Source organism: Hyperolius riggenbachi, chromosome 7 (genome assembly GCF_040937935.1).
Source record: "Hyperolius riggenbachi isolate aHypRig1 chromosome 7, aHypRig1.pri, whole genome shotgun sequence".
NCBI classification, from domain to species: domain Eukaryota; kingdom Metazoa; phylum Chordata; class Amphibia; order Anura; family Hyperoliidae; genus Hyperolius; species Hyperolius riggenbachi.
In genome coordinates this window covers 65,592,691-65,620,457 of record NC_090652.1, presented here as the reverse complement: position 1 = coordinate 65,620,457, position 27,767 = coordinate 65,592,691, and the positions used below count along the sequence as shown (strand labels likewise).

The window sequence follows — 27,767 nt, the reverse complement described above, 5'->3', positions numbered from 1 at the left end:
GGGAGCTGCTTGATAATAAAACAATTTTCGTCCTCTACCTATCCATATTAAATTTAACTTGTAGAACTGGAAAGGGAGTGAACTTTAAAACATTACAACAATGATCATGATCATAATAAAACGGACCTGCATATTTTGTATTAAATCCATATAATAGGAGGCATGATTTCTCAGAACATATCATTCATCAAACTAAGTGAATCTTCTTGTCTATACTGTGCTTATGTGCACAATCGCATAGAGACAAATCATAATTCAGCCGGTGTATATACCTATACAAATGGTTCACCACACCCCCATATCTCTACCTTCTCATCTATTGTTTAAACCATTACTGCATATTGATTTTGATATTCATCTACATAGATGTGTTTGAGACACAAACAGGGGAATGGGGGTAGGGAGGGGGGGGGAGGGGGGTTTCAGAGTGAACAACCGGGAATAATACTGGGGGGGGGGGTTAGGGAAGGGGAGGGAAAAAACACTGGGGGGGTCGGTGTGGAAAAGGCCAAGGACATGATAAAGTGAGCTAAAACTCTAGGATAAATCCTAGTGATTATACAACTATAATAACAACACACAATATCAAGATGTATATAAAAAAGAGCGACTATGAGCACGTTCCTCTCTCAAGGGATGATGCAGAGGATCAGCGACATTTAATAAGGTTTCTCTAGCACTTCATTTAAACCATTAGGTGTTAGAGTTTTCAGAGTTTGAATCCAAAATATTTCTCTATTTTTTAATTGATTCACTGCATTATGTCCCATTGGATTAATTGTTTCTAGGGCTTGAAATGATACCAATGCCGGGTCACTATTGTGAGTATGTGAGAAATGTCTGGACAACCCATGTGTGAGTAAACCCTTAATATTCCGCTTATGCTGGCCTATTCTTTCGCGGAACATCTGGGTAGTACGTCCCACATATTGCATGCCACATGGACAGGAGGCTACATAGATTACAAATCTAGACTCGCAACTGATATGTCATGTTATAGGATATTTGATGTGGTTGATATATGACGTGACCTGATTAGTTTCTACTAGAAATTTGCAGGCTAGGCAACGTTTCTTGTGACACCTATAGACACCTGCGGGTTGTGTGGATCTGTTAGACATGGGAGTGTTTTTTAATTTGCTGGGGGCCAAAAGTGACCATAAGTTTTTCTGGAATATTCCCTTTCAAGTATGGGTTCTGTTTCAGAATCTCCCATCTGTTGTTCAAAATGTTTTTGATGTACTTATATTGTACACTATATTTGGATATGAATCTTACTGTATTCCCTAAGTTTTCAGATGTTTCAGTATGGGACTCTTGTTTGGTTTTTTCAAATCTGGCTTTGGATCTTGCGTCCTCTATCAAGGTTTTGGGGTATTTTCTTTCACGAAACTTATTTGTTAAGAGTTTTGCCTGTACATCGTAATCCCCTACACTCGTGCAATTTTTGAAAATATGTTTAAACTGATTGAACGGTGTGTTGAGTGTCCAAGGCTTATGATGGAAACTTTTAAAATGTATATATCCATTGTCGTCCACTGATTTAAAAAATGTTTTGGTTTTTATACCTCCATCCACGTGGGACAATAATAGATCCAGAAACTCGATTGATTCTTTATCAAATTTATATGTAAAGGATAACCCTGCTGTATTATCATTTAAATGATTTATGAAATGGGGAATGGTGTCTACATCCCCCTTCCATATAAAGATCAAATCATCTATATATCTTTGATACATGATAACATGACACACGCGTCCTTTGACGCTGAGTCTACTCCCATGGCGTGGGGCTGATGTACGTCTGCGCTCCAATCATCACTTCCGGGCATTGGAGCGCAGCAAAATGGTCATGACGAGCGGCGCCAGATGAACAAGTGACGATACGCTTGAGGCGCATGCGTCACATCCGCCGGAAGAGCCCGTTCGGCTCGTGAATATGCGCGCCCTATGGATCATCCCCGCAGTCCCATAATGAATTTAAGGAGCGAGGTTGTGCGCAGACGATCTACAGAGGCGCTAAACCCGCTCCTGCACTGTTTGAGGTAAGCCATAACTTAAACTTTTGTGTATAGGCACCAAAGGGCGGCTAGCCACCATACAGATAAAATTTAGAGCATATAAGAGAAGTATAACCCAGCAAGAAAGTGTTGTGAAGGTCCAGCAAGGGTCTTAATTGCACTATAGGCATGGCAATTTTATGGTAGTGTGTGTATACCTAGAGTAACATCAAATATGTGACGTTATGTTATTATATGATCCATGTAAGGACACTAATGACTGCATTTGAACATAGTGAAGCACATAGAGATATATATATTTTTTACATTTTTTATTATAGAGTAAAGTATATAGTGAAGCACATCGAGCGATATATACATTGTTTTACATTTTTATATTGTAATATTATGCTGGAATTTGAGGAAATGGATGGTTTGTTAAACTATGTAGGTATATATTTCTGTTTTTAGTACTCCCCCTATTTTACATTGCCTGAGGAAGTGGGCGTTAGACCCGTGAAACACGTTGTGGAGTAAGAATAAATTATTATTTTTGAACAAGTGTAAATTGTCTTCATTGGGTGTAACGATCGGTGTAACAGAGAGGATCTGATTACCGGTGATCTGCAGTATCACTGGGAATACAGATATATACCAGATTATAGATGATCTGCAGTATCACCGATAATCCGATATACCAGCTAACCTCTGGACACCTGAGTAGAGTGAGAGTGTTTGGTGCAAACAGTAATATTTAGAGGACTGGGCCTCAGAGCAGTAAGGAGTACTGCCTAATTCCTTCTGGACTCTCTCGGTGGGAGGAGTCAGGCTGAGAGAAGGAACGACAGAACGAGAGTGACACTCAAGAGGGAGTGTCACTATCAGGACTGGGAACCGCCTCTAACAGTAAGGTCGGTTCTCGAGATCGGACAAGCCAGGTCGTAAACACATGGACAGATAAAGTACAGATTGAGAAGGCAGAGGCGAAGTCTAAAGTACAGGCAGGGTTCGGCAACAGGGTATCAGAAATATCGAGGTACAAAATCAGAAGGCAGATGCAAAGTCTAAGGACGAGCCAGGATTCGGCAACAGAGTATCAGAATGACAAAGTACAGGATCAGAGTTCAGGAGAATGGTCAGGCAGGCAGAAGGTCATAACAGATAATCACAATCAAACTAGTACTTTAAACTATCAACAACTCTAGCTAAGTGTAGGATTACAGCTCCAGCTGGTCCCGGCACACTTTCGGATCTGACTCAGGTCTGCGTGCTACCACGTAATGATCGTAACGCCAGACAACCAGCAACTGAACAGCCAGCAGTATATATACCAGAACACTCTCCAGGCCCCTCCCTAATTGTTGGACCAATGAGAGTTGTAGAAAATGTCAGCTGACCAGCCTGGTCAGCTGACTCACTTCTGGCTGTTATATAAGCTCTGCCTCTGTGCGCGCGCGCATGTCACTCTGAATCTTGGTGGACTATCAGTCCCAGCCACACCAGTACTGTCTTGCAATGTATCCATCGGACCGAGCGTAGGAGCCGCCGCACCGCTCACTACACCAGCGGCGGCTTCCCTACGCTCAGTCGCCTTGTCAGGGATACTGCCATGCAGCAAGTCCGCCGCCTCCAATGCGGATTCCGCCGCTCCCAATGCGGATTCCGCCGCTCTGCCTATGCGGCGGTTTTTCCACGTTGTGACGCCATGCTGGACGTGGAAACAGCCGCCTCACCCTGAGAAGCGGTGGCTTTTCCGCGTTTCTTCACATTGGGGAGGTAAGTCAACCAGTACCCCCCATTTTAGGATTTTAATGTGTAGTAATTTTAATCTTCGGGCGCCTCTGTAATCATTTGAGCACATCAGGTAAGCTGGACAACTGAAGATACTGAAATCCACTAGATGTCCATATATGGAGCCATGACCTCTTTAGTAGTAAATAATGCTAATTTGCAGCGCTAGCAAAAGTATGTTACTAAAAGACTGGGAATGTTCGCATATTTCATGTACAGACTGTTATCAATGATACGGAAAGTTGTGCATAATCACCAATGATTTCCGTATAGTCCAGCAAAGCTGATGTCAGTTTCACTTTCAAATGGACTTAGAAGTTGTTGTTTTTTTTCTTTTTCTAGTTCCTACCCATCACCTACACTGAATGAGAGTAGAGCTCCTTCACACCTAAGTGACATACAAATGTTGCTCTGGGAAGGCAACAGCATCAAATAACATTCCCCCTCTAAAAAAAGTTCCCTCTAAAAAAAGTTTCCTCCCAAATGCTGAATCAGAACAATAGGAAATTCTATTTATTAATAATACAAGATGGGGTTATCACAGAGAGAGAACAAATACATTTTCCGGTATCTAAAAATTAGAATAATGACTCAGTTAACTTATAGCCTTCTAGCAGCTATGGAAACTGAACTATTCAGCGTTCGCTGACCACACATGATAACTGTGTCCGCATCCACTTGCAGACACAATTATCTTGTGTTCTTAAAGGTCAAATTAGTGTCATTTGGTCGCACATTGGCCACAGATTACAAATCTGCCCTCAGATTCCCTGTACGCCACTCCAGACAGGAATGGCGCAGGTTATTGGTAAATTGTACCATTCTGTGCTTGTTCAAAACTCTGCCTATCTCGCCTCTCAGGGGCTAGACCCGCCATCTTTTACTAAAAGACAGCCAACCAAGTAATATTTTATAAAAATCGGGACCCTTAGCCACCGTTTTGGACTTCCAAAATTCCACCGACAAAGAACTTTCTCCAGGCATGCGTTCCTAGGGAGACCGTACGCATGCTATCTAAGGACTTTTGATATCAATGCCTGCATTTGAACCAGACTATTTCATCCAATCCTACAAGGACTGCATTCAGCTAAGTAAACCTTTCACAGTTATTACTTTTTATTTTAAGCTTTGTGTTTATATGTTAAATAGCTGATGACCCGGCGTTGCCCGGGTATATATTTGGCTGCTATTGGCCCTGCCAACTTTTTCTAACCCTAACACACAAACACACTCAATAACTAAGTTTGTGAGCTTTGGGGTCCTTGGCATCAATAATTGTATTTTCCCATTGAAATGAAACAATTCTTATTGGCTGTTTGTGGCTCCACCCCCTCTTCTGAATTTGAACCCCATTCACCCAATTACCAACTGTACCAGATTTGAGTCTTGTGCCATTATCAGTACAAGAATGGCAGCAATTTAAATATTCCCTTTGAAAATCAATAGGTGAATTTTGATTAGCTCTTGTAGGCTCCACCCATTTTCCTGAATATTAATCTCAGTCACCAAGTGGCCAACTGTGTCAAGTTTGAGAATCCTGGCATTAACAGTGTAAGAATGGCTTTAAATTTTCCCAGTGAAATTTGTATTTGGCTCTGCCCACTTTTTGTGACCTTGACACACAGTCACTCAGTGAAGTTTGTAAGCTTTCAGGTTCCTGGCATCAAAATAGTGTGAATAGAAGCAGTTTATACAGCAAAGGGATGTGATTGGCCCTTTTTGGCTCTGCCCCCTTTATTATATTTGAATCCCAGTCACTTAATGACCGTTTGTAGAAGGTTTGAGGCCTCTGCCATTAACAGTGGAAGAATGGGAGCAGTTTAAATATTCCCCTTGAAAATCAATAGGTGAGTTTTGATTGGCTGTTGTAGGCTCCACCCAGTTTTCTGAATATTAATCCCAGTCACCCAGTGGCCAACTGTGTCAAGTTTGAGAACCCTGTCATTAACAGTGTAAGAATGGCTGCAGTTTATATTTTCCCATGTAAAAAGTTGGCTGTGTTTGGCTCTGCCCGCTGTCTCTCTCTAACATTGACATACAGTCACTCAGTGACCAAGGTTTATGAGCTTTGGGTTCCTTGGCATCAATAATTTGCATTTTCCCATAGGAATTAAACAAATCTGGCTGTTTGTGGCCCTGCCCCCTTTTCCAAATTTGAACCCCAGTCACCCTTTAACCATTTGTACCATATTTGAGAACTCTACAATTAATAGTGTAAGAGTGGAAGCCATTTGTAACGATCGGTGTCAGCAAGAACAGATTTTCTGATTATTGGTGATCTGCAGTATCACCAATAATACAGATGTTATACCTGATTATGTGGTGAACTGCAGAATCACCAATAATGCAAGTATAGCAAGACACAGGACACCGAGGTGTAAGATAAGTGTTTGGTGCAATAGTAAATATAGATAGACATACCCACTCTCCCAGAGGAGCTGATAGAAGGAAGTATCTCTACAGAACACAGTAATAAATACTCCAGCAGGCTGGAGACACAGATGAGTTAGTGATAGGTTCACCCGAGGAGCGGGTGATGCACAGTGAGACAATGGAGACTGATCACTCGTGGAGCGAGTGATTCAGACTGTACTGCAGTAGGTGATCACCTGAGGGGCAGGAGATCCAGACAGTACCGTAGTAGCTAGTCACCTGAGGAGCAGGTGACCAAAACTGTATTGCAGCTATCTACCTGAGGACCAGGTGATTCAGACTGTACTGCAGCTAACTATCTAAGGAGCAGGTAATTCAGACTGTACTGCAGCTATCAACCTGAGGTGCAGGTGATTCAGACTGTACAGCACCTAGACAATGCATCTGCTTTCACATCCTTACTGCCTGGAGTATACGCTATAATAAATCTGAACCTTGAAAAGAACAAGGACCAGCGAGCCTGACGGGGGCTAAGCCTTTTGGCCTTCTCGATTTACTCCAAATTTTTGTGATCAGTATAAACTGTAATCGTATGTTCTGCCCCTTCAAGCCAATGACGCCATTCCTTAAAGGCTAACTTAATGGCCAAGAGCTCCCGATTGCCAATATCGTAGTTCCTCTCGGCTGGAGAAAACCTGCAAAAAAAGAAGGCACAGGGATGCAGTTTGCCTTGAAGGCCAGAGCGCTGAGACAGCACAGCCCCAACCCCAATCTCTGATACATCCACCTCAATGATGAAGGGGAAGGTGACATCTACGTGTCTCAAAATGGGAGTAGAACAAAATAACCTTTTCAATGTAGCAAAGGCAGACTGTGCCTCTGCTGATTAATGGTAAGTGTCAGCCCCTTTTCTGGTGAAGTTGGTAAGGGGTGACACCACAGAAGAAAATCCTTTGATGAACTTCCTGTAGTAAATGGCAAAGCCCAGAAACCTTTGGAGTGCCTTCAAACCAACGGGTTGAGGCCACTCCAATACAGCATAGACTTTTTCAGGGTCTATGGAGAGACCTGAAGTGGAAATAAAATATCCCAGAAAAGGGACTTTAGTGACTTCGAAGAGGCACTTCTCTAATTTTGCATACAAGCAGTTCTGCCTCAATTTTCTCAACACAAACTTCACGTGTTTCCGATGTTCTGGCAGATTGGGTGAAAAAAATCAGTATGTTGTCCAGATACACTAATACAAATTTTCCTAGAACTTCTCTAAAAACTTCGTTGATCAACTCTTGGAAAACGGCAGGGGCATTACACAACCCGAAGGGCATGACCAGATACTCGTAATGCCCGTTGGGCGTGTTGAATGCCGTCTTCCATTCGTCACCGTCCCTAATGCGAACAAGGTTGTATGCCCCACGTAAGTCCAATTTAGAAAAAATACTGGCATTGTTAACTTGGGCAAACAAATTGTCAATCAACGGCAGTGGATAACGATTCTTTACTGTGATCCTATTCAACCCCCGATAGTCAATACAGGGTCGAAGCCCACCGTCCTTTTTCTGTACAAAAAAGAACCCAGCCCCAGCAGGTGACTGGAAAGGACGGATAAAGCCCTTGGCCAAGTTTTCCTTAATGTATTCCTGCATTGCCAGCTTCTCTGGCCCCGACAGATTATAAAGATGACCTCTAGGAGGCATACAACCTGATCTCAGCTCTAAGGGACAGTCAAAACTCCGGTGTGGTGGGAGTTTATCTGCTGATTTGGGGCAAAACACGTCAGAAAATTCTGCGTACTGCACTGGCACCCCTTTCACCTGAACCTTGGTGGCACAAGCAGCAACTTTCTCTAAACAATGATGATAACAATGGGCTGACCAGCTCTGTAGCTGACCTGAGGCCCAGTCGATCTGAGGAGAGTGTAGTTGCAACCAAGGCATACCGAGGATTATGGTAGAAGTTGCCATTTGCAGGACAAAGAACTGTAGTTTCTTCTTATGTAGAACCCCTATTTCACACAATAACAAGGGGGTCTGGGAAAGACACGGTCTACATTGCAACGGAGAGTCATCTACTGCCGTAATCAGAATCTGACGGTCTAACGTGGCTGCAGAACCTGAGTCTACAAACTCTTCTGTGGGCGTGGCCCGACCCTCCCAGGTAATGGAGCAGGGAAGGAGCAAACGATTATTATTTAGAGGTACCAACGGCTCGCCTAGGGCATTACCTCTGACTACACCTAGGCGGCAGCGTTTCCTGACTTTTTAGGACAATTCTGAACAATGTGACCCTCCTCAGCACAATATAGACAGAGTCTCCCTGACCTTCTGCGATTCTTTTCCACTTGAGTTAACCTAGGATGACCGATTTGCTTCGGCTCATCTTGTGGTGACGGAGGTGGAGAAGAGGCGTAGGAAATAGATCTTAAAGCGTTTTTCCCACGGGTTAGTTTTTGATAGCGAATGTGGCGATCAATCCGCATGGCCAATGAAATTGCCTCGTCCAGGGATTTAGGCTCAGGATGCCCTAGCATCAAATCAGAAACTGCATTGGACAACCCTGACAGGAAACAATCTAATAAGGCATACGTTCCCATCTAGCTGACACAGCCCATCTCCTAAACTCTGCGGCATAACTCTCCACTGGATTACGACCCTGCCTGAGAGTCTCAGCCGTAATAGCCACGTCCGGATCATCGTAAATAACGGCCATGGCCTTAAAAAACTCCCAAACCGAGGATGAAGCCTTATGCTCTGCATGCAGACCATATGCCCATGTTTGTGAATCTCCTGACAAAAGAATCTTTATAAAGATTACCCTCTGGTTCTCAGATCCTGACAGATTAGGCCTTAACTCAAAAAGAAAGATCTGGAAGTCAGATCTATGTCCAGAAAACTTCTCTGGTACGGGCATGCGAAGGTCCGTTACTGGAGGGGATCGCACTACTGCATCAATAGTCGTTTGAAGTACCTGAACCGTCCCAGACAGTTTGGTGATCTGAGTCTGTTGGGTATTGATAACTCCGGTAAGATCGTTTACCGCGGTAGTCAGGACTTCAACTTGACTACGTAGTGCGTCCATAATGTTTTGGTCTGCTGTTCTGTAACGATTGGTGTCAGCAAGAACAGATTTTCTGATTATTGGTGATCTGCAGTATCACCAATAATACAGATGTTATACCTGATTATGTGGTGATCTGCAGAATCACCAATAATGCAAGTATAGAAAGACACAGGACACCCAGGTGTAAGATAAGTGTTTGGTGCAACAGTAGATATAGATAGAGATACCCACTCTCCCAGAGGAGCTGGTAGAAGGAGGTATCTCTACAGAACACGGTAATAAATACTCCAGCAGGCTGGAGACACAGATGAGTTAGTGATAGGTTCACCCGAGGAGCGGGTGATGCACAGTGAGACAATGTAAACTGATCACTCGTGGAGCAAGTGATTCAGACTGTACTGCAGTAGGTGATCACCTGAGGGGCAGGAGATCCAGACAGTACCGTAGTAGCTAGTCACTTGAGGAGCAGGTGACCAAAACTGTATTGCAGCTATCTACCTGAGGAGCAGGTGATTCAGACTGTACTGCAGCTAACTATCTGAGGAGCAGGTAATTCAGACTGTACTGCAGCTATCAACCTGAAGAGCAGGTGATTCAGACTGCACTGCAGCTATCATCCTGAGGAGCATGTGATTCAGACTATACTGCAGCTATCAACCTGAGGAGCAGGTGATACTAACTGAGAATCCCTCACCAGGACTAAGTTCACAGGTGAGGGCAGAAGAGTCAGACAAGCAGGTTCGGCAACACACGGACAGATACAGTACAAAGGCAGAAGACTGAATCAGAGTGAGGTATTAGCAAAGTCGGCAACTAGATCAGATAGGCAAAGGCACAGAATCAGAAGACAGAAGAGTAGTCAAGGCTAGCAGAGGGTTATAACAAATAATACAACTCAATTAGTACTTTAAGCTATCAACAGAATCTGGCTAAGTGTGGATCCCCAGCTCCTGCTGGTACTAGCACACTTTCGGATCTGACTAAGGGTCTGAGTGCTAACACATAGCATATGCAACAGCAGACAAGGAACAACTGACAGGCATGTCCTATATATACTGGGAGCACTCCTTAGCTCCGCCCCAGTCACTCAGCCAATCAGGATCAGTGTTAGAGTCAGATGACCGGCTGATCAGCTGACTCCCCTTCTTCTTGCATAAAGGACCTGTCTGTGCACGCCCGCGCGCACGCGTAGACCTCAGTCTATGTACGACTGAGGGAGCAGGCAAAGTTCCATCATGTAACAGCGTGGAGGAGGCCGCTGGCTGAGATGCGGGGACAGCAGTCATGCCGCTTAGCGCTGCGGCGCCTCCCCCGCATTAACCATAGTCCCAGGCACAACTCTATCATGTACCCGCATGGTGGAAACCGCCGGCTGAGACGCGTAGATAGCTGCCATGCCACTCCCTGTTGCGGCGGCATCTCCACTATGCTTTACACCATTTAAATATTTCCCTTGAAAGTCAATAGGCGAATTTTGATTGGCTGTTGTAAGCTCCACCCACTTTCATGAATTCTAATTCTAGTCTGTCTGTGACCAACTGTGTCAAGTTTGAGAACCCTGCCACTTACAGAATGGCTGCAGTATATATTTTCCCATGTAAAAAATTTAGCTCCACCGACTTTTTTAAACCTTGACACACACAGTCACTGTATACCAAAGTGTGTGAGCTTTGTGGTCCTTAGCATCAACAATTTACATTTTCCCACTGAAATTAAACAAATCTGATTGGCTGTTTGCGGCTCCACCCACTTTTCAGATTGTGAACCCCAGTCACCAAATGACCGACTGTACCAGATTTGAGGCCTCTACCATGAACAGTGTAAGAATAGCAGCAATGTAAACATTCACCTTGAAAATCAACAGGTGAAATTTGATTAGCTGTTGTAGGCTTCACCCACTTTACTGAATATTAACCCCAGTCACCCAGTGGCCAACTGTGTCACGTTTGAGAACCCTGCCAGTGTAAGAATGGTTGCAGTTTATATTTTCCCATGTAAAAAAATTAGTTATTGGCTCTGCCCACTTTTCTGACCTTGACATACAGTCACTCAATGACCAAGTTTATGAGCTTTGGGGTCCTTGGTATTAATAATTTGTATATTCCCATAGAAATTAAACAAATCTGATTGGCTGTTTCCAGAATTTGAACCCAATCCCCCAATGACCAACTGTACCAGGTTTGAGGCTTCTCCCATTAACAGTGTAAGAATTTCAGCAATGTAAATTTTCCCCTTGAAAATCAATAGGTGAATTTTGATTGGCTGTTGTAGGCTCCACCCACTGTCTTGAATATTAATCCCAGTCACCCAGTGACCAACTGTGCAAAGTTTGAGAACCCTGCCATTAACAGCATAAGAATGGCTGCAGTTTATATTTTCCCAGTGAAATGTGTTTTTGGCTCCACCCACTTTTTGTAACCTTGACACACAGTCACCCAATGACCAAGTTTGTGAGCCTTCGGGTTCCTGGCATCAAAAATGTTTGAATGGAAGCAGTTTATCCAGCAAAGAAATCTGATTGGCTGTTTGTGGCTCCACCCCTTTAGTGAATTTGAGCTCCAGTCACCCAATGACCAACTGTAGCAAGTTTGAAGCCTCCGCCATTAACAGTGTAAAAATAGCAGCAGTTTAAATATTCCCCTTAAAAAATCAACAGGTGAATTTTGATTGGCTGTTGTAGGCTCCACCCACTTTCCTGAATATTAATTCCAGTTACCCAGTAACCAACTGTGCAAAGTTTGAGAACCCTGCCATTAATAGTCTAAGAATGGCTGCAGTTTACATTTTACCATCGAAAATGAATGGCTGAAATTTGATTGGCCGTTTTATGCTCCACCCACTTTTCCTGAATTTATAACCTTGGTCAGCGAATGACCAACTGTGCCAAGTGTGGGGACTCTGGCTTGATTACTGGGAGAATGGCAGCCTTTTACATTTTTTTCCATTGACTTTAATGGGTGAAATCGGATTTGCTGTTTGTAGCTCCGCCCAGGTGTGCAGGGGGGACAGGAGACCCCCAGAACATATCATCCCAGGTAGTAAGGGATCCACATACCAAGTTTCGTTCAAATCGGTCAAGGCATTTTTGAGTGATCGCGGCACATACATACACACATACACACACACATACATCCAATTTTATATATATAGATTGGTGTATAAGTATATAAAAGTGTGTAATGCATTTTTGTTATTAAAACATTTAAAAAATGTTTTAACAATTATGACCTGTTCCTGAACATACACAATCGTACTTGCTCCTCCAACAGCGTTACCCTGTGTTCTATAGTATTTTGCATCTACTACAACCCATATGCTTGAATCTGGCACAGATAGACAGATCTGGCACTGATACCTGCATACAGCTAAGGGTTAAGTTACAGTGTTCTCAGTGTGTTAATAGTTACAGTCATGCGCTGACTCGCACGTGGTGGCAAGCATTTGAATTGTGTGTGGTGAATCCTTTGGAGTCAGTACACTCCTCTCGGCTAGTCGGTTCATAGATTGCAAATCCACATATGGGCATCTATGCGCAAAGCGACAGCAAGACTGAGTTTCTGACTCTGAGTGATTGCCCCAAACAAGGATCGGCCCTTGGGGTTCTTAACACAGACTACTAATCTCCAATCTCTGCAAGAGCTGTTTATTGTGTTTTCTTGAGGACCGGGACAAACAAAACTTTGCCCTAAGTAGATAATTATAGCCAATACAGGAAATTTATTCTATGTTAACAAATGAAAGCCACTAGATACTTATAAATTAGTCTGCAGCTTTGAAAGGTGATTAATCAACACAACTGCATGCTGGTTAGCTGCTAGTAACTTCCATTTACTAGCTTGGCATCTATTTCCAGGGTCACTGGAGATTTGAATGCTGGGAGAATCCTCTGCTGATCCCTGTTGAAGACAATACAATGGTAGCATGATGATAGCTGAGATCAATTTATGAAAATTGCCTTGTTTTTGAATAAAGAAGTTTTACGTCAGGATGATACCATTTATTGGCTAGGATAAAGACAAAACATAGAGTGCTCTCAAAGTAGGAAATGCACGTGTTCCTGGAGTAATCTTATCTTAGAAAGTTACTGGCAAGCCTATAAAGTATTGTTCAGCCGCTGTGCATGTGTTCCTCTGTCCGGGGACCGGACTTAACAGTGTCCAGATTCTCCTCCGTAGGAAGGCAGGGCCGAAAATCCACAGTTGTGTCTTTGCAGGTCTTTGCCTGGTAAGCAGGAAAAAAGGGCGCCGCCATAGGCTGCAATGCAAAATATCGGCTATTGGGCGCCTGACAGGAAATTAGGGCGCTTGCAGGGATCGTGTTAACAAAAGTTTTCATTTACAGAATAAGGTTTATTACAAATAATTGTACTTACTTTTTTGTTTTTAAATTTTGCTTTCAGGAGGTTTTACTTATTTTTTCGTTTTTGAATTTCGCTTTCTGGAGTGTAACAAGTAAACTTTCGTTTACACTTATTTCATTGGCCTCAATTCACAGAGTTTTATCAAACACTTAATCAAACGTTTGATAAACGTTTGATAAATTACCTCATGGGTAAAATCTAATTTTGAATTCACTAAGGTGTTATATATTTATCTAATGTTTTACCAATAAAACGTTCAACAAATATATAACACCTTAGTGAGCTTTTACCCATGAGGTAAATTATCAAACGTTTGATAAAGTGTTTGATAAACGTTTGATAATGCTCCGTGAATTGAGGCCACTGTTTTAAAACTTGTTTTCATACGTATAATGCTTAAATATCATTTTCAACCTTATTGTATTAGAAATACATCACTTTTGGTAATAACCTTGTTTTCAGAATTATATTGCATCAATTATAGTTTTCAGATTTATTATCTTACTTATATATCACTTTTAATATTACCGTTATTTGAAGATTTTTTTATGCGTACGTGATTGTAAGGCTATTTATTATATTATACATATATAACTTTTTCTATCCTACTAATATAATAAATGGGAAAGTTCAGATGTTTGGATGTTTGGATGTTTGTTACTCGATCACGCAAAAACGGCTGAATGGATTTGAATGAAATTTGGCACACAATAGTACATTACCTGGAATAAAGTATAGGATACTTTTTATTCCCATAACCAAAAAGAGACAAATACAAATTTCACTGGAAAATGTAAACTGCAGCCATTCTTACACTGTTACACTGGAAGTGTGTTTAGCTTCTAAGGGTACAATGGTTAATTTGCATATATTCAGCAGTGATGCACTGGGAGACATCTCAAGCTCACTCCAACCTGAATTATCGCAAATTCTTTCTGTTTTAAGAAAGCAAACTTTTGTTTTTCTTAACAGCTTAGTAAGGGGGCTTTTAGGACCATTGTAGTCCCTTACACACTCCAATGAGTTCTGGGTCACGATGAGTTTGCTGGTTAGTCTGTACCTCTCGGTGTTACAAGCCCTACTGCATAGAGCCAAATTAATCCATGCCATGCACTGATGAGGATCAAACAATCCAAAACAGTCTGTATGCATGTTGGATTATTATGGCTCTGTACAAATTAACAAGCTGACACATCATTGCATTCCAGCGGTTCTGGAGGTGTGTTTAGCTTCTAAGGGTAACAATGGTTAATGTGCAAATATTCAGCAGTGATGCACTGGGAGACATCTCAAGCTCACTCCAACCTGAATTATCACAAATTCTTTATGTTTTAAGAAAGCAAACTTTTGTTTTTCTTACACTGTTAATGGTAGGGTTCTCAAACTTTGCACAGTTGGTCGTTGGATGACTAGGATTATTATTCAGAAAAGTGGTTGGAGCCTATAAAAGCCAATCAAAATTCACCTATTGATTTTCAAGGGGAATATTTACATTTCTGCCATTCTTGCACTGTTAATGGCACAAGCCTCAAACCTGGTATAGTTGATCATTGGGTGACTGGGGTTTAATTTCAGAAAGGGGGTGGAGCCACAAATAGCCAGTCAGATTTGTTTCATTCCAATGCAAATTATTGTTGCCAAACACCGCAAAGCTCACAAACTTGGTATTTGAGTAATTGAATAATTGTGTGTTAGGGTTAGGAAAGTGGGCACAGCCAACACCAGCCAAATACCTAAGTGGGCAATGCAGGGTCATAAGTGGGCGGAGACAAATACAAATTTTACTGGGAAAATGTAAACAGCAGCCATTCTTACACTGTTAATGGTAGGATTCTCAAACTTTGCACAGTTGGTTACTAGGTGACTGGGAGTAATATTCAGAAAAGTGAGTGGAGCCTAAAAAAAACAATCAAAAATTACCTATTGATTTTTCAGGGGAATATTTCATTGCTGCCATTCTTGTACTGTTAATGGCACAAGCCTCAAACCTGGTACAGTTGATCATTGCGTGACTGGGGTTTAAATTTATATAAGGGGTTGGAGCCCCAAACAGCCAATCTGATTTGTTTATTTTAATGCAGGTTATTGACGCCAAAGACCACAAAGCTCACAAACTTGGTCATTGAGTAATTGAGTAATTGTGTGTTAGGGTTAGGAAAAGTGGGAGCAGCCAACACCAGCCAAATACATAATCGGGCAATGCTGGGTCAGACTCATCAGTAGGCGGAGACAAATACAAATTTCACTGAGAAAATGTAAACTGCAGCAATTCTTACACTATTAATGGTAGGGTTCTCAACATTTGCACAGTTGGTCACTGGGTGACTGAGATTAATATTCAGAAAAGTGGGTGGAGCCTACAAAAAACAATCAAAAATTACCTATTGATTTTTCAGGGGAATATTTCATTGCTGCCATTCTTGCACTGTTAATGGCACAAGCCTCAAACCTGGTACAGTTGATCATTGTGTGACTGGGGTTTACATTTATATAAGGGGTGGAGCCACAGCCAATCAGATTTATTTTATTTCAATGCAAATTATTGATGCCAAAAACCGCAAAGCTCACAAACTTGGTCATTAAGTAATTTTGTGTTAGGGTTAGAAAAAGTGGGCGGAGCCAACACCAGCCAGATACATACCTGGGCAATGCCGAGTCATCAGAGGGCAGAGACAAACACAAATTTCACTGGGAAAATGTAAACTGCAGCCATTCTTACACTGTTAATGGTAGGGTTCTAAAAATGTGCACAGTTGGTCACTGGGTGACTGGGATTAATATTCAGAAAAGTGGGTGTAGCCTACAAAAAACAATCACAATTCACCTATTGATTTTCAAGGCAAATATTTAATTGCTGCCATTTTTGCACTGTTAATGGCACAAGCCTCAAACCTGGTACAGTTGATCATTGGGTGACTGGGGTTAAATATTTAGAAAAGGGGTGGGGCCACAAACAGCGAATCAGATGTGTTTCATTTCAATTAAAATTATTCATGCCACAGACCACAAATCTCACAAACTTGGTCATTGACTATTGACAATTGTGTGTTAGGGTTAGAAAAAGTGGCCACAGCCAAAAGCAGCCAAATACATACCCGGGAAACATTAAGACATTAGTGGGTGGAGAAAAATACAAATTTCACTGCAGCCATTCTTACACTGTCTGTCAATGGCAGGGTTCTTAAACTTTGCACAGTGGGTGACTGGGATTAATATTCAGAAAAGTGGGTGGAGCCTACAAAAGCTAATCAAAATTCACCTATTGATTTTCAAAGGAGTGGAGCCACAGCCAATTCGATTTATTTCATTTCAATGCCAATTATTGATGCCAAAGACCGCAAAGCTCACAAACTAGGTCATCATTGAGTAATTGTGTGTTAGGATTAGAAAAAGTGGGCAGAGCTAACACTAGCCAATTACATACCCGGGCAACGCCGGGCGACCAGCTAGTATATAATATAATGAATGTGTACGTGATTTTAAGGCTATTCATTCTATTAAAAATATATACATTATTTTATTCATGTTATTTGTAGTGAATTATTTTAAGGATTAAATATAATTTTGTTTATATGTGTGTAAGCGTGTTTGTGCAGTGGGGATGGTTAGGATTAGGCACCATAAGGGAGTGGTTAGGGTTAGGCACCACCAGGGAGAAGGTTATGATTAAGCACCACCAGGTGGGTGGTTAGGGTTAGGCACCACCAGGGGGGGTTTAGGGTTAGGCACCACCGGGGGGTGGTTAGGTTTAGACACCACCAGAGGGGTTTTAGGGTTAGGCACCACCAGGGGGGGTTTGGGGTTAGGCACCACTGGGGGGTGGTTAGGGTTAGACACCACCAGGGGGGTTTTAGGGTTAGGCACCACCGGGGGGTGGTTATGGTTAGGCACCACCAGGGGGGTGGTTAGGGTTAGGCACCACCAGGAGGGTGGTTAGGGTTAGGCACCACCAGGGGGGGGGGGGTCTAGGAGTTTGGGAGAGGTACAGGGAGGGTTCTGTGTGAGAGTAAGGTTAGGTATAGTTACAGTACAATATTTGTAATACATACAATGTATTAAATTATGTATATTTCCACAAAGGGGGGGGGGTCTAGGGGTTAGGGATAGGGAGAGATCTGTGTGAGAGTACAGATAGGTATAATTGCAGGAAAATACCTGTAATTAAGATGGCCCGAACGGGTCCCCCACGAACGGTTCCAGGCGAACTTTGGGTGGTTCGCGTTCGCCGGCAAAGGCGAACTTCTGCGAAAGTTCGATTCGCCCCATAATGCTCCATTGAGCACAACTTTGACCCACTACATCACAGTCAGCAGGCACATTGTCGTCAATCAGACTACACTCACTGCTGTAGCCCCACCCCCCCTTATAAAAGGTGAGGTTCTCCTGCCATTATACTCACTCGTCTGCCTACAGTAATTAGTTAAGGAACAGCTGCTGACAGACTCTGCTAGGGAAAGCTTAGTTAGGCTCTTGTAGGCTTGCTCCTGGCTGATTATTATTCCTTATATTGCACCCTCCTCCCTCACTCCCCCCTTCTCCTCCTCCGGAGGGTCTTGTCTTTCAGTGAATTGTAGGATTTCAAAAACCAGCTTACATACCTTGGCCGGGAATTGAACCCAGGTCTTAGTGCTTGGTAGGCAACTCTCTTCACCACTATACCAACACCAACGCTACATGCTGAAGCCAGCCTAGCATGTACCATTATGATATATCCAAGAGAAAAATGAGTTTGCTTAGGGATTTGTAGGATTTCAAAACCCAACTCACGTACATTGGCCAGGAATCGAACCCAGGACTACCACATGGTAGGCTGCTATCCACACCATTATACCACCAACACAACATGCTGAAACTTCTTGGAGCAGACTTAGTTTCTCCCTCCAAAAGACACACATACATCCCCATAAAATCATTCAACAGCACTTGCGTGCACAGTCTTTGTGGTACACTGTCTCTGTGGCACAATTGGTTAGCGTGATTGGCTGTTAACTGAAAGGTTGGTGGTTCAAGCCCACCCAGGCATGGCCTTGCCCTTTGTGTTCAACAGTTGTCCAAAGAGAACCCCAGATAGCCATGTCGATTCCTCTCTCTCTCTCTAGTAGGGATGGTCACTGCTTTCCATGGAATTGTATTTTCCGCAATTTTAGGCGGAAATTGGTCATTCCATTCCATTTGGTCGGAACGGAATTGCTTTTTCAATCCGGCGGAATTCCGAAATTGCCTGTGAAATTCTGCCGGTATGCTAGGCTGGCTTCAGCATGTAGCATTGTAGTGTGTTGTGTTGGTGGTATAATGGTTAGGATAGCAGCCTACCACACGGTAGGCCTTGGTTCAGTTCCTGGCCAATGCATGTGAGTTGGCTTTTGAAATCTTACAAATCCCTAAGCAAGCTCATTTTTCTCTTGGATATATCATAATGATACATGCTAGGCTGGCTTCAGCATGTAGCATTGTAGTGTGTTGTGTTGGTGGTATAATGATTAGGATAGCAGCCTACCACACAGTAGGCCTTGGTTCAGTTCCCGGCCAATGCATGTGAGTTGTCTTTTGAAATCTTACAAATCCCTAAGCAAGCTCATTTTTCTCTTGGATATATCATAATGGTACATGCTAGGCTGACTTCAGCATGTATTATTGCAGTGTGTTGTGCTGGTGGTATAATGGTTAGGATAGCAGCCTAGCACGCGGTAGGCCTGACTTCAATTGATGGCCAATGCATGTGAGTTGGCACTGGATGGAGGTTTTAAGAGTAAGGCACCGCACAGGGATAAGGTTAGGTGCCGGGAGGGTTAAGGTCAGGCATCACCATAGAGGTTAAGGTTAGGCACAACCATGTGGGTTAAGGTTAGGCAACGGAGTGGGTGGTGTTAGGGGTTAAGCACCACTATGAGGTGTTAAGGTTAGGCACAGTGTGGTTGAAGTTATGGTTATATTCTGATGGTGGCTACATCTGGCACCTTTTGTAAATCGTATTATGCTCATTGGCATACAGACACCCTTTTATAAGTGAGATCACGTTCATTGGCTACATCCAACTGCCTTTTTTCCAGGGGCCTTTTTTACATGTACATGCCAGGAGGGCCAGCAGGTTTCAGATGCAACCCCTTTCTTGGGTTTCTGGTATCTATTAACTTTTTTTTTAGTTTAGGTACATTTTAAGAAAGACTGTTGGTCTGGTTGATAGGGGGTTTGGTCACTGTTGGTGGTGGCTGGGGATTATTTATAGGCATAGATTTAATATTGAATATACAGCAATGACCTCCATTCTTCTTTTCAGGAGAATGTTCTGATTCTGACTGTCACCCAAATGCCACTTGTGGGGAGTTCGGTGGCTACCAACAGTGCACCTGTAAAGAGGGGTTTGCAGGTGATGGATCATACTGTGAGGATTTAAATGAATGTCAAAACTACTACGACAACTTATGCAGTTATTATGGCATTGGGTACTGTGTGAACACAATCGGATCCTATTATTGCATCTGTCTCAGTGGATTTATGTTAACTCAAGACTATGGCTGTGTGGACATTGATGAGTGTGCAGACAGCTCCCTTAATGACTGCTCCCCAAATGCTATCTGCATGAATTATTGGGGGTCTTACACTTGTACCTGTGCCTATGGATATTACGGAAATGGAACATATTGTGAGGTCAATGAATGCCAGCAAGGGACACCCTGTGGAGAAAAATATTGCATTAAATATCTTGGATCCTATTCCTGCGTGGATCCCTGTTTCAACTACACTGTACTCAATGACCCCTGGCGCAGCCCCTCTAGTGGTGAATACTGGCATTGTGACTCTGGTCTGCGAGGCTGGTATCGGTTTAAAGGAGCTTATGACCAGCAAATTCCTGAGAACTGTGTGTCCGGCTACAGTTGTGGCACTGAGAAACCCATGTGGATGAATGGCTCCCATCCTTCGCTTAGTGATGGCATTGTGAACCGCACAGCTTGCGCCAGCTGGAATGGAGATTGTTGCTATTGGTCTAATACTATATCAGTGAAAATGTGCCCTGGTGGTTTCTATGTGTATAAATTAGAGGGGACACCCTACTCAAGATGTTACTCAGCTTATTGTACAGGTAAGTCTTTATCCAATAATGCATCAGCTCAGACCAGTGCTGCCTTTATTTGGAAACATTTGGCATTCTTACATGATCTCCTTCCTTCCAGAATCCAATTATAACTGCTCAGGATTACACTGTGCCTCTGATGAGCAATGTGGAATGGTTAATGGAGTCCCTGACTGTAATTGTAATTCCTCCCTGTACACCACCACTGGAATAAATGCAGGCAATATAGCAGGTATGTGATACATAACCAATGCAATGTTTATGTCCAGCAAGCTCTGAAAACATATTCCAAAAAGTCCTCCGCACTCCTCCGTGAATTAAAATCATATATCCTTTATTAATATCATCATGGAAAAATTTAGCAAAGACATGGCAGCATGCAAGCTGACGCATTTCTGACCCAAACGGGTCCTTAGTTGTAGCTAAAATGACATGTACAAATCCGTCTTAAATACCCAGAGGACACTCCCACTAACCACCACACCTAAAAAGTGAGGTAGCTGAATTAAAGGAAAAATATCCCAAAAGGAGGCGTAGACTCCAGTGTATTACACAATACTTAACATTCATATAGATAAATAGAAAAAAATAGAAAAAACAATAAACAATAAAACATAAGACGAGAGCTAACCCACTAAGATTGTTGCCCCAAAATGTACAATCATATTGAAGAAGGGAAAAAGAGCAAAAGGGAGAGGAGAGGGAAGGGAGGAAAGATAAGGAAAAAGGGTGGAAGATGGAATCTCAACAGTAAATGCAGATTAACATTAAGTACTATGTATATTGTAATAAAGCCATCACAAATAATGAAACAAATACACTGCATATCACATACAAGCGGAAAACCGTCCGAAAGCCAAAATCCAACCCGCAGTGGCATACAGTATAGATGTATACAATTTTATATTATGTAAGAATAAAGAAAATAATACTAAGAAAGCACCCATAGAGTGCCAAGAAGCCACCAAAAGTACCAGAGAGACCCTTCCTAAGTTCCTGTTGTTTAATACCGCACTAGAATTCAAACAAATACATTTACATCCCATCTATGGTTAAGTCCCCTAGGTTCCCTGGTACCCAGGTTGAAAATCCATCGTACTTCATGCTCAAATAATTTATTTTCTAAGTCCCCACCCCTGCTACAGTGGCGTTTCTACCATTGGGCAGGGGGTCGGGGCGCTCCGGGTGACTGACAGCTAGGGGGGTGTCGCCACGACCCCCCATGGTGGCAGAGCAGGAGGGGAAGCATTGCTAGAAGGAGGGGTATCGGGGACTGCGGCGGGAAAGGGGGGACAGATCCCCCCCTCCCTCACCTGGGTCCCCTCCTTCTGCCTCTCTTCCCCTCCAAAATGCGGGCAGAGGGCACCAAACAGGCAGGGCGGGAGGAGAATAACTCAACTCACTTCCATGCTCCAGCTGCTGAAACGCTGCGTCGCCATCACGTGCCTCTTCTGTGCCTTCAATGCTGCCCACTGTGCTTCCTTATGAGCGGAAGCACAGTGACCAGCATTGAAGGCACAGACATGGCACGTGACGGCGACACAGCATTCCAGCGGCTAGAATAAGGAAGTGAGGTGAGTTATTCTCCTCCCGCCCGCCCGTCCTGCCTGTTTGCTGCCCGTATTTTTCATGGGAAGAGAGGCAGAAGGAGGGGACCCAGGTGAGGGAGGGGGGGGGATCTGTCCCCCCGCCCCGCCGCTGTCCCCACTACCCCTCCTTCTAGCTATACTTGGGGGGCCACTATACTAGCTACACTGGAGCCCCTATACTAGCTACACTGGGGCCACTATACTGGCTATACTGGGGGCCACTATACTAGTTTTACTGGGGGCCACTGTACTAGCTATACTGGGAGCCACTATACTACCTACACTGGGGGAAGCTATACTGGAACCACTATACTAGCTATACTGGGGGCCACTATACTACCTTCACTGGGGGAAGCTATACTGGAACCCCTATACTAGCTATACTGGGGGCCACTATACTACCTATACTGGGGGGGGGGGACACCTAAACTAGCTACATTGGGGGCCACTATACTAGCTAAATTGGGGGCCACAATACTAGCTACACTAGGGCCCACTATACTAGCTACACTGGGGACAGCTATACTACCTACACTGGTGGCCACTATAGTAGCTATACTGGAGGCCACTATACTACCTAAACTGGGGGCATCTATACTGGGGGCCACTATACTAGCTACACTAGTGGCAGCTATACTAAAACTGGGGTCCACTATACTAGCTATACTGGGGTCCACTATACTAGTTATACTTGGGGCAACTATACTAGCTCCACTGGGGAAGCTATACTACTTACACTGGGGGCCACTATACTACCTATACTGAGGGCAGCTATACTGGAGGCCACTATACTAGCTACACTGGGGGCAGCAGCACTACCTACATTGGGGGCAGCAGCAATACTACCTACATTGGGGGCAGCAGCTATACTGCCTACACTGGGGGCAACTATACTGCCTACACTGGGGAAACTATACTGCTTATCCTGGGGGCAACTATACTGCCTATCCTGGGGGCAACTATACTAGCTATACTGGGGGCAGCTATATTGGGTGCCACTATACTACATTCACTGGGGGCAACTAGCTACTAGTGTTGGGCGAACAGTGTTCGCCACTGTTCGGGTTCTGCAGAACATCACCCTGTTCGGGTGATGTTCGAGTTCGGCCGAACACCTGATGGTGCTCGGCCAAACCGTTCGGCCTCATGGCCGAACTAAGAGCGCATGGCCGAACGTTCCCCGAACGTTCGGCTAGCGCTGTGATTGGCCGAACGGGTCACGTGGTTCGGGTAAATAAATACCCGAACCACGTCATATCTCCGCCATTTCTCTGTGGGTTTAGCTTTGGGTAGGCAGGCAGGGTAGTTCGCTCTCCAGCCACGCTAGCCAGGGTCCCCCCCGGTCATTGTGTGTCGCTGCTGGGAACAGTAGTACACCGCTCAGCCACACTATATATAGCATTGTTTACTGCCACTGTGTACCTCGCTCAGCCACACTATATATAGCATTGTGTTTACTGCCACTCTGTGTACACGGCTCAGCCAGACTATATAGCATTGTGTGTACTGCCACTGTGTACCTCGCTCAGCCACGCTATATGTAGCATTGTGTTTACTGCCACTCCGTGTACACGGCTCAGCCAGACTATATAGCATTGTGTGTACTGCCACTGTGTACCTCGCTCAGCCACGCTATATATAGCATTGTGTTTACTGCCACTCTGTGTACACCACTCAGCCAGACTATATAGCATTGTGTGTACTGCCACTCTGTGTACACGGCTCAGCCAGACTATATAGCATTGTGTGTACTGCCACTCTGTGTACACCGCTCAGCCAGACTATATAGCATTGTGTGTACTGCCACTCCGTGTACACGGCTCAGCCAGACTATATAGCATTGTGTGTACTGCCACTCTGTGTACACCGCTCAGCCAGACTATATAGCATTGTGTGTACTGCCACTCTGTGTACACGGCTCAGCCAGACTATATAGCATTGTGTGTACTGCCACTCTGTGTACACCGCTCAGCCAGACTATATAGCATTGTATGTACTGCCACTCTGTGTACACGGCTCAGCCAGACTATATAGCATTGTGTGTACTGCCACTCTTGTACACCGCTCAGCCAGACTATATAGCATTGTTTACTGCCACTCTGTGTACACCGCTCAGCCAGACTATATAGCATTGTGTGTACTGCCACTCTGTGTACACCGCTCAGCCAGACTATATAGCATTGCGTACTCTGCCAGTCAGTGTGTATATTGCTGGGATCAGGAATACTCCACTCACCGCCAACCACTATATGAGCTCACCATGAGTTCCTCAGAGACCTCCGCTGTGAGCAGCACTCCCAACAACAGCAACAGCCAACACCCCACGCAAGCTATAACATCCACCCCAGCAGCCAGTGGTCAGCAGCAGCCCTCCCCGGAGGAGAACGTTGTGTCCATCGGTCCGTCACCAGAGCGATTAATGAGGGCTGCCATTGAGGAGATGATGGGGCCTGATGTGGAGGAGGAGGTCTGGCTCAGGCCAGCATCCCAAGTTAATGTTGAGGACGATGAGGGATCTGTGTCTGGGGATGTTGGGGTGGCAGAGGTGGTGGGTGGGTCAGACTCAGGAGAAGAGTTGTATGATGAGGATGATGATCGGGACCATCTGTATGTGCCTCAGAGTCCGACCCCGGAAAACATGTTGTATCGTGTGTTTAGGTACTAAAATCTGCGTTCCCACTTCCCAGTACTGCCCGCAGTGCCCGGGTCCACGGATCCATATAATTTTTTGGGCAGCACTATCAAACTGTGGTACTATGAGTGAGTTGCCATGGTCCTTCTGTGCTGCCTGTCACACTCACCGTCTGTCTGCAGATGGATTGTTCAACACAGCTACGCCATCTGACATGTAGTCCTGGACCTTGACCATCTTCTCCAGGCGATTGGTGTTGGAGGACGTGGAACTGCCCGATTGCTGTTCTGTGGGCTGCTGCAGGGGTGTCAGAAAATGTTCCCACTCCAAGGACACTGCCAATACCATTCCCTTTTCGGCACTAGCAGCAGCTTGTGTTCTTTGCTGCCCTCCTGGTCCTCCTGGGTTTGCTGAAGTCAGTCTGTCGGCGTACAACTGGCTAGAGAAGGAGGAGGATGTCAATCTCCTCTCTAAAGTCTCCATCCTCAAGGGCCTGCTAGAATTGTTCCATTTTTGACCTGTCTGACACTTTCTTCAATCAGTTTTTTTAACATTGTGTTTGTATAAACTGGGTATAAACCCAGTAATTGGAGTTGTCCAGATTCCAGAATAATGAATAATAATGAATAGTGAATAATGCGCGGGGTGCGTTCAATGCAGTCTAGCATGAATTGAGCCATGTGTGCCAGAGAGTCCTGCCAGACTCCTCTGTCTTCATGTTCTTGTGAGCGTTGTGATTGTTGTGATGCACCATATTCGTCACCAGCATCACTTTCTTCCTCTTCTGCTGTCCATTCCCGCTAAATTGTGGAAGTCCAACTTGCACCGCTCTGTCCCTCGGCAGTGGGGGCATCCAATTCCTGCTCCAACTCCAGCTGTTCCTCGTCCTGTTCTTTGTCATAGCTGGGACCAGCGTTTCCTGAGGCAGGTTGCCTGATGTTGGTATCATCACGCTGATCGTTTTCATCTTCAGAATCCCCCACTTGCATCATGCCAGCGGTTTCCATCTTCAACATTGATTTCTTTAGTAAACACAGCAGTGGTATTGTAATGCTGACTGTAGAGTTGTCACTGCTCAGTCACGCAACGTGGATTGCTCAAAATTTTGGAGGACTTGGCAGAGATCCAACATGGTGGCCCAATCAGATCCACAGAAGCTTGGTAGCTAGCTGCTGGAATGCGCCTCGGCACTGCGCAAAAGCGTGCTAGCATGTGCAGCGTAGAATTCCAGCGCGTAGGGAGGGACATCACCCAGCGAGCGATGGTGCGCTAGATTAAAGCGCTCCTGCATCTCTTGGTGAGTCCTTTAGAAGCGGTACTGGACTTTTAACAATGTTTTTTTTTTTTCCTTCAACAGAGGATCTGCCACGTTGGAGTGAGTAGGACGCCGCCGACCCCGACACCAAGCTGAACCCCGGCGAACTCCAAGCAGAGGATCTTCAGGAACCCTCAAGGCTTTGAGCAAGCTGAGGAGGATCAGCAGTCCCGACGAGACCTCTCCTCATATGCGACTGAGTGCAGTGGAGCTCCCCAGAACAACCTCTCAGTTGTCACTTTGTCACTGGTCACTTTGTCACTTTGTCATTTTGTCACTTGTCACTTTGTCACTTGTCACTTTGTCACTTTGTCACTTTGTCACTTGTCACTTTGTCACTTGTCACTTGTCACTTTGTCACTTGTCACTTGTCACTTTGTCATTTTGTCACTTTGTCATTTTGTCACTTTGTCACTGGTCACTTTGTCACTTTTCACTTGGTCACTTGTCCTTTGGTCACTTGTCCAGATGATCTCGGTACACCTCCTGCGATTCAAATTCCTGCACACATTGCTCTGGGATTTGGGTGTGATGAATGATGCATCTAACTGGCCACCGGAGGCAATTAAGGCCTTCAAAACATTGAAAGCAGCTTTCTGTTCCGCCCCCATTTTGCGTCATGTTGAGTTGTTGACGTCATGTTCATCCTCGGCCTCGCCTTGCATTTCAGTGCGAGGTGCATTTTCCACAGAAAAAGGTTGTGAATCCGGGCACAACATTTGTGGCTGTTCCATTGACCTTTCACAGGTAGAAGATTGTGGGGGTGGGAATAGCTCCTCCGAATAGCCCATTGTGTCCTGAAAACTACTCATTGCATTGCTTTGCGCACACATTTTTTTGTCCTCATGCAAGGCCTGAGTTGCACCTGAAAGCGTGGCCTTCTCCTCCTGCGCCTCCTCCTGTTCCATCACGTCTGCTGCTACTGGGTTAGCGTTGACGCCCGGTCCCTGTTTATTGAACCTCTTATCTTTATTACATTTATGACTGCATGGCGGTAAAAAGCATGCTATCCGCACGCTTCTTGTCCTCATGCAAGGTCTGGGTTGTTGTGTCTCAAAAAGCATGGCCTTCTCCTCCTGCGCCTGCTCCTGTTCCATCACGTGTGCTGCTGCTGCTGGGTTAGCGTTATCGGTCCCTTTCCCTGGAACCTCTTCTCTGTATTACATGTATGACTGCATGGCGACAAAAAGCATGTTACCTGTGCAAAGAAACATGACATTTTCCACATTTAAAAGACAGTTTTTCCTTTGAAACTTTACAATCAATTTTCTCAAAAACTATAAGCTTTTTTTCAAATATTTTTTTTCCTCTTGTACCCACTCCCAAGGTGCACATACCCTGCTAATTTGGGGTATGTAGCATGTACGGAAGCTTTACAAAGCACGAAAGTTCGGGTCCCCATTGACTTCCATTATGTTCGGAGTTCGGCGCGAACACCCGAACATCGCGGCGATGTTCGGCGAACGTTCGCGAACCCGAACATCTAGGTGTTCGCCCAACGCTACTAGCTACCTATACTGGGGACAACTTTATTACATATACTGAGGCAACTATATTATCTATGCAGGGGGCACCTAT

The 27,767-nt window shown here is 44.3% G+C and overlaps 1 protein-coding gene across 1 annotated transcript in view; it reads left to right on the top strand.

The window, feature by feature from the left end:
• The window catches only part of LOC137526031 (uromodulin-like), a 232,403-nt gene that overhangs the window by 123,600 nt on the left and 81,036 nt on the right, over positions 1-27,767 (top strand). The window contains exons 9-10 of the mRNA XM_068247243.1: positions 19,859-20,662; positions 20,754-20,885. Of these exons, the coding sequence (XP_068103344.1) occupies positions 19,859-20,662; positions 20,754-20,885 (936 nt within the window). The remainder of the gene's footprint in view (positions 1-19,858; positions 20,663-20,753; positions 20,886-27,767) is intronic.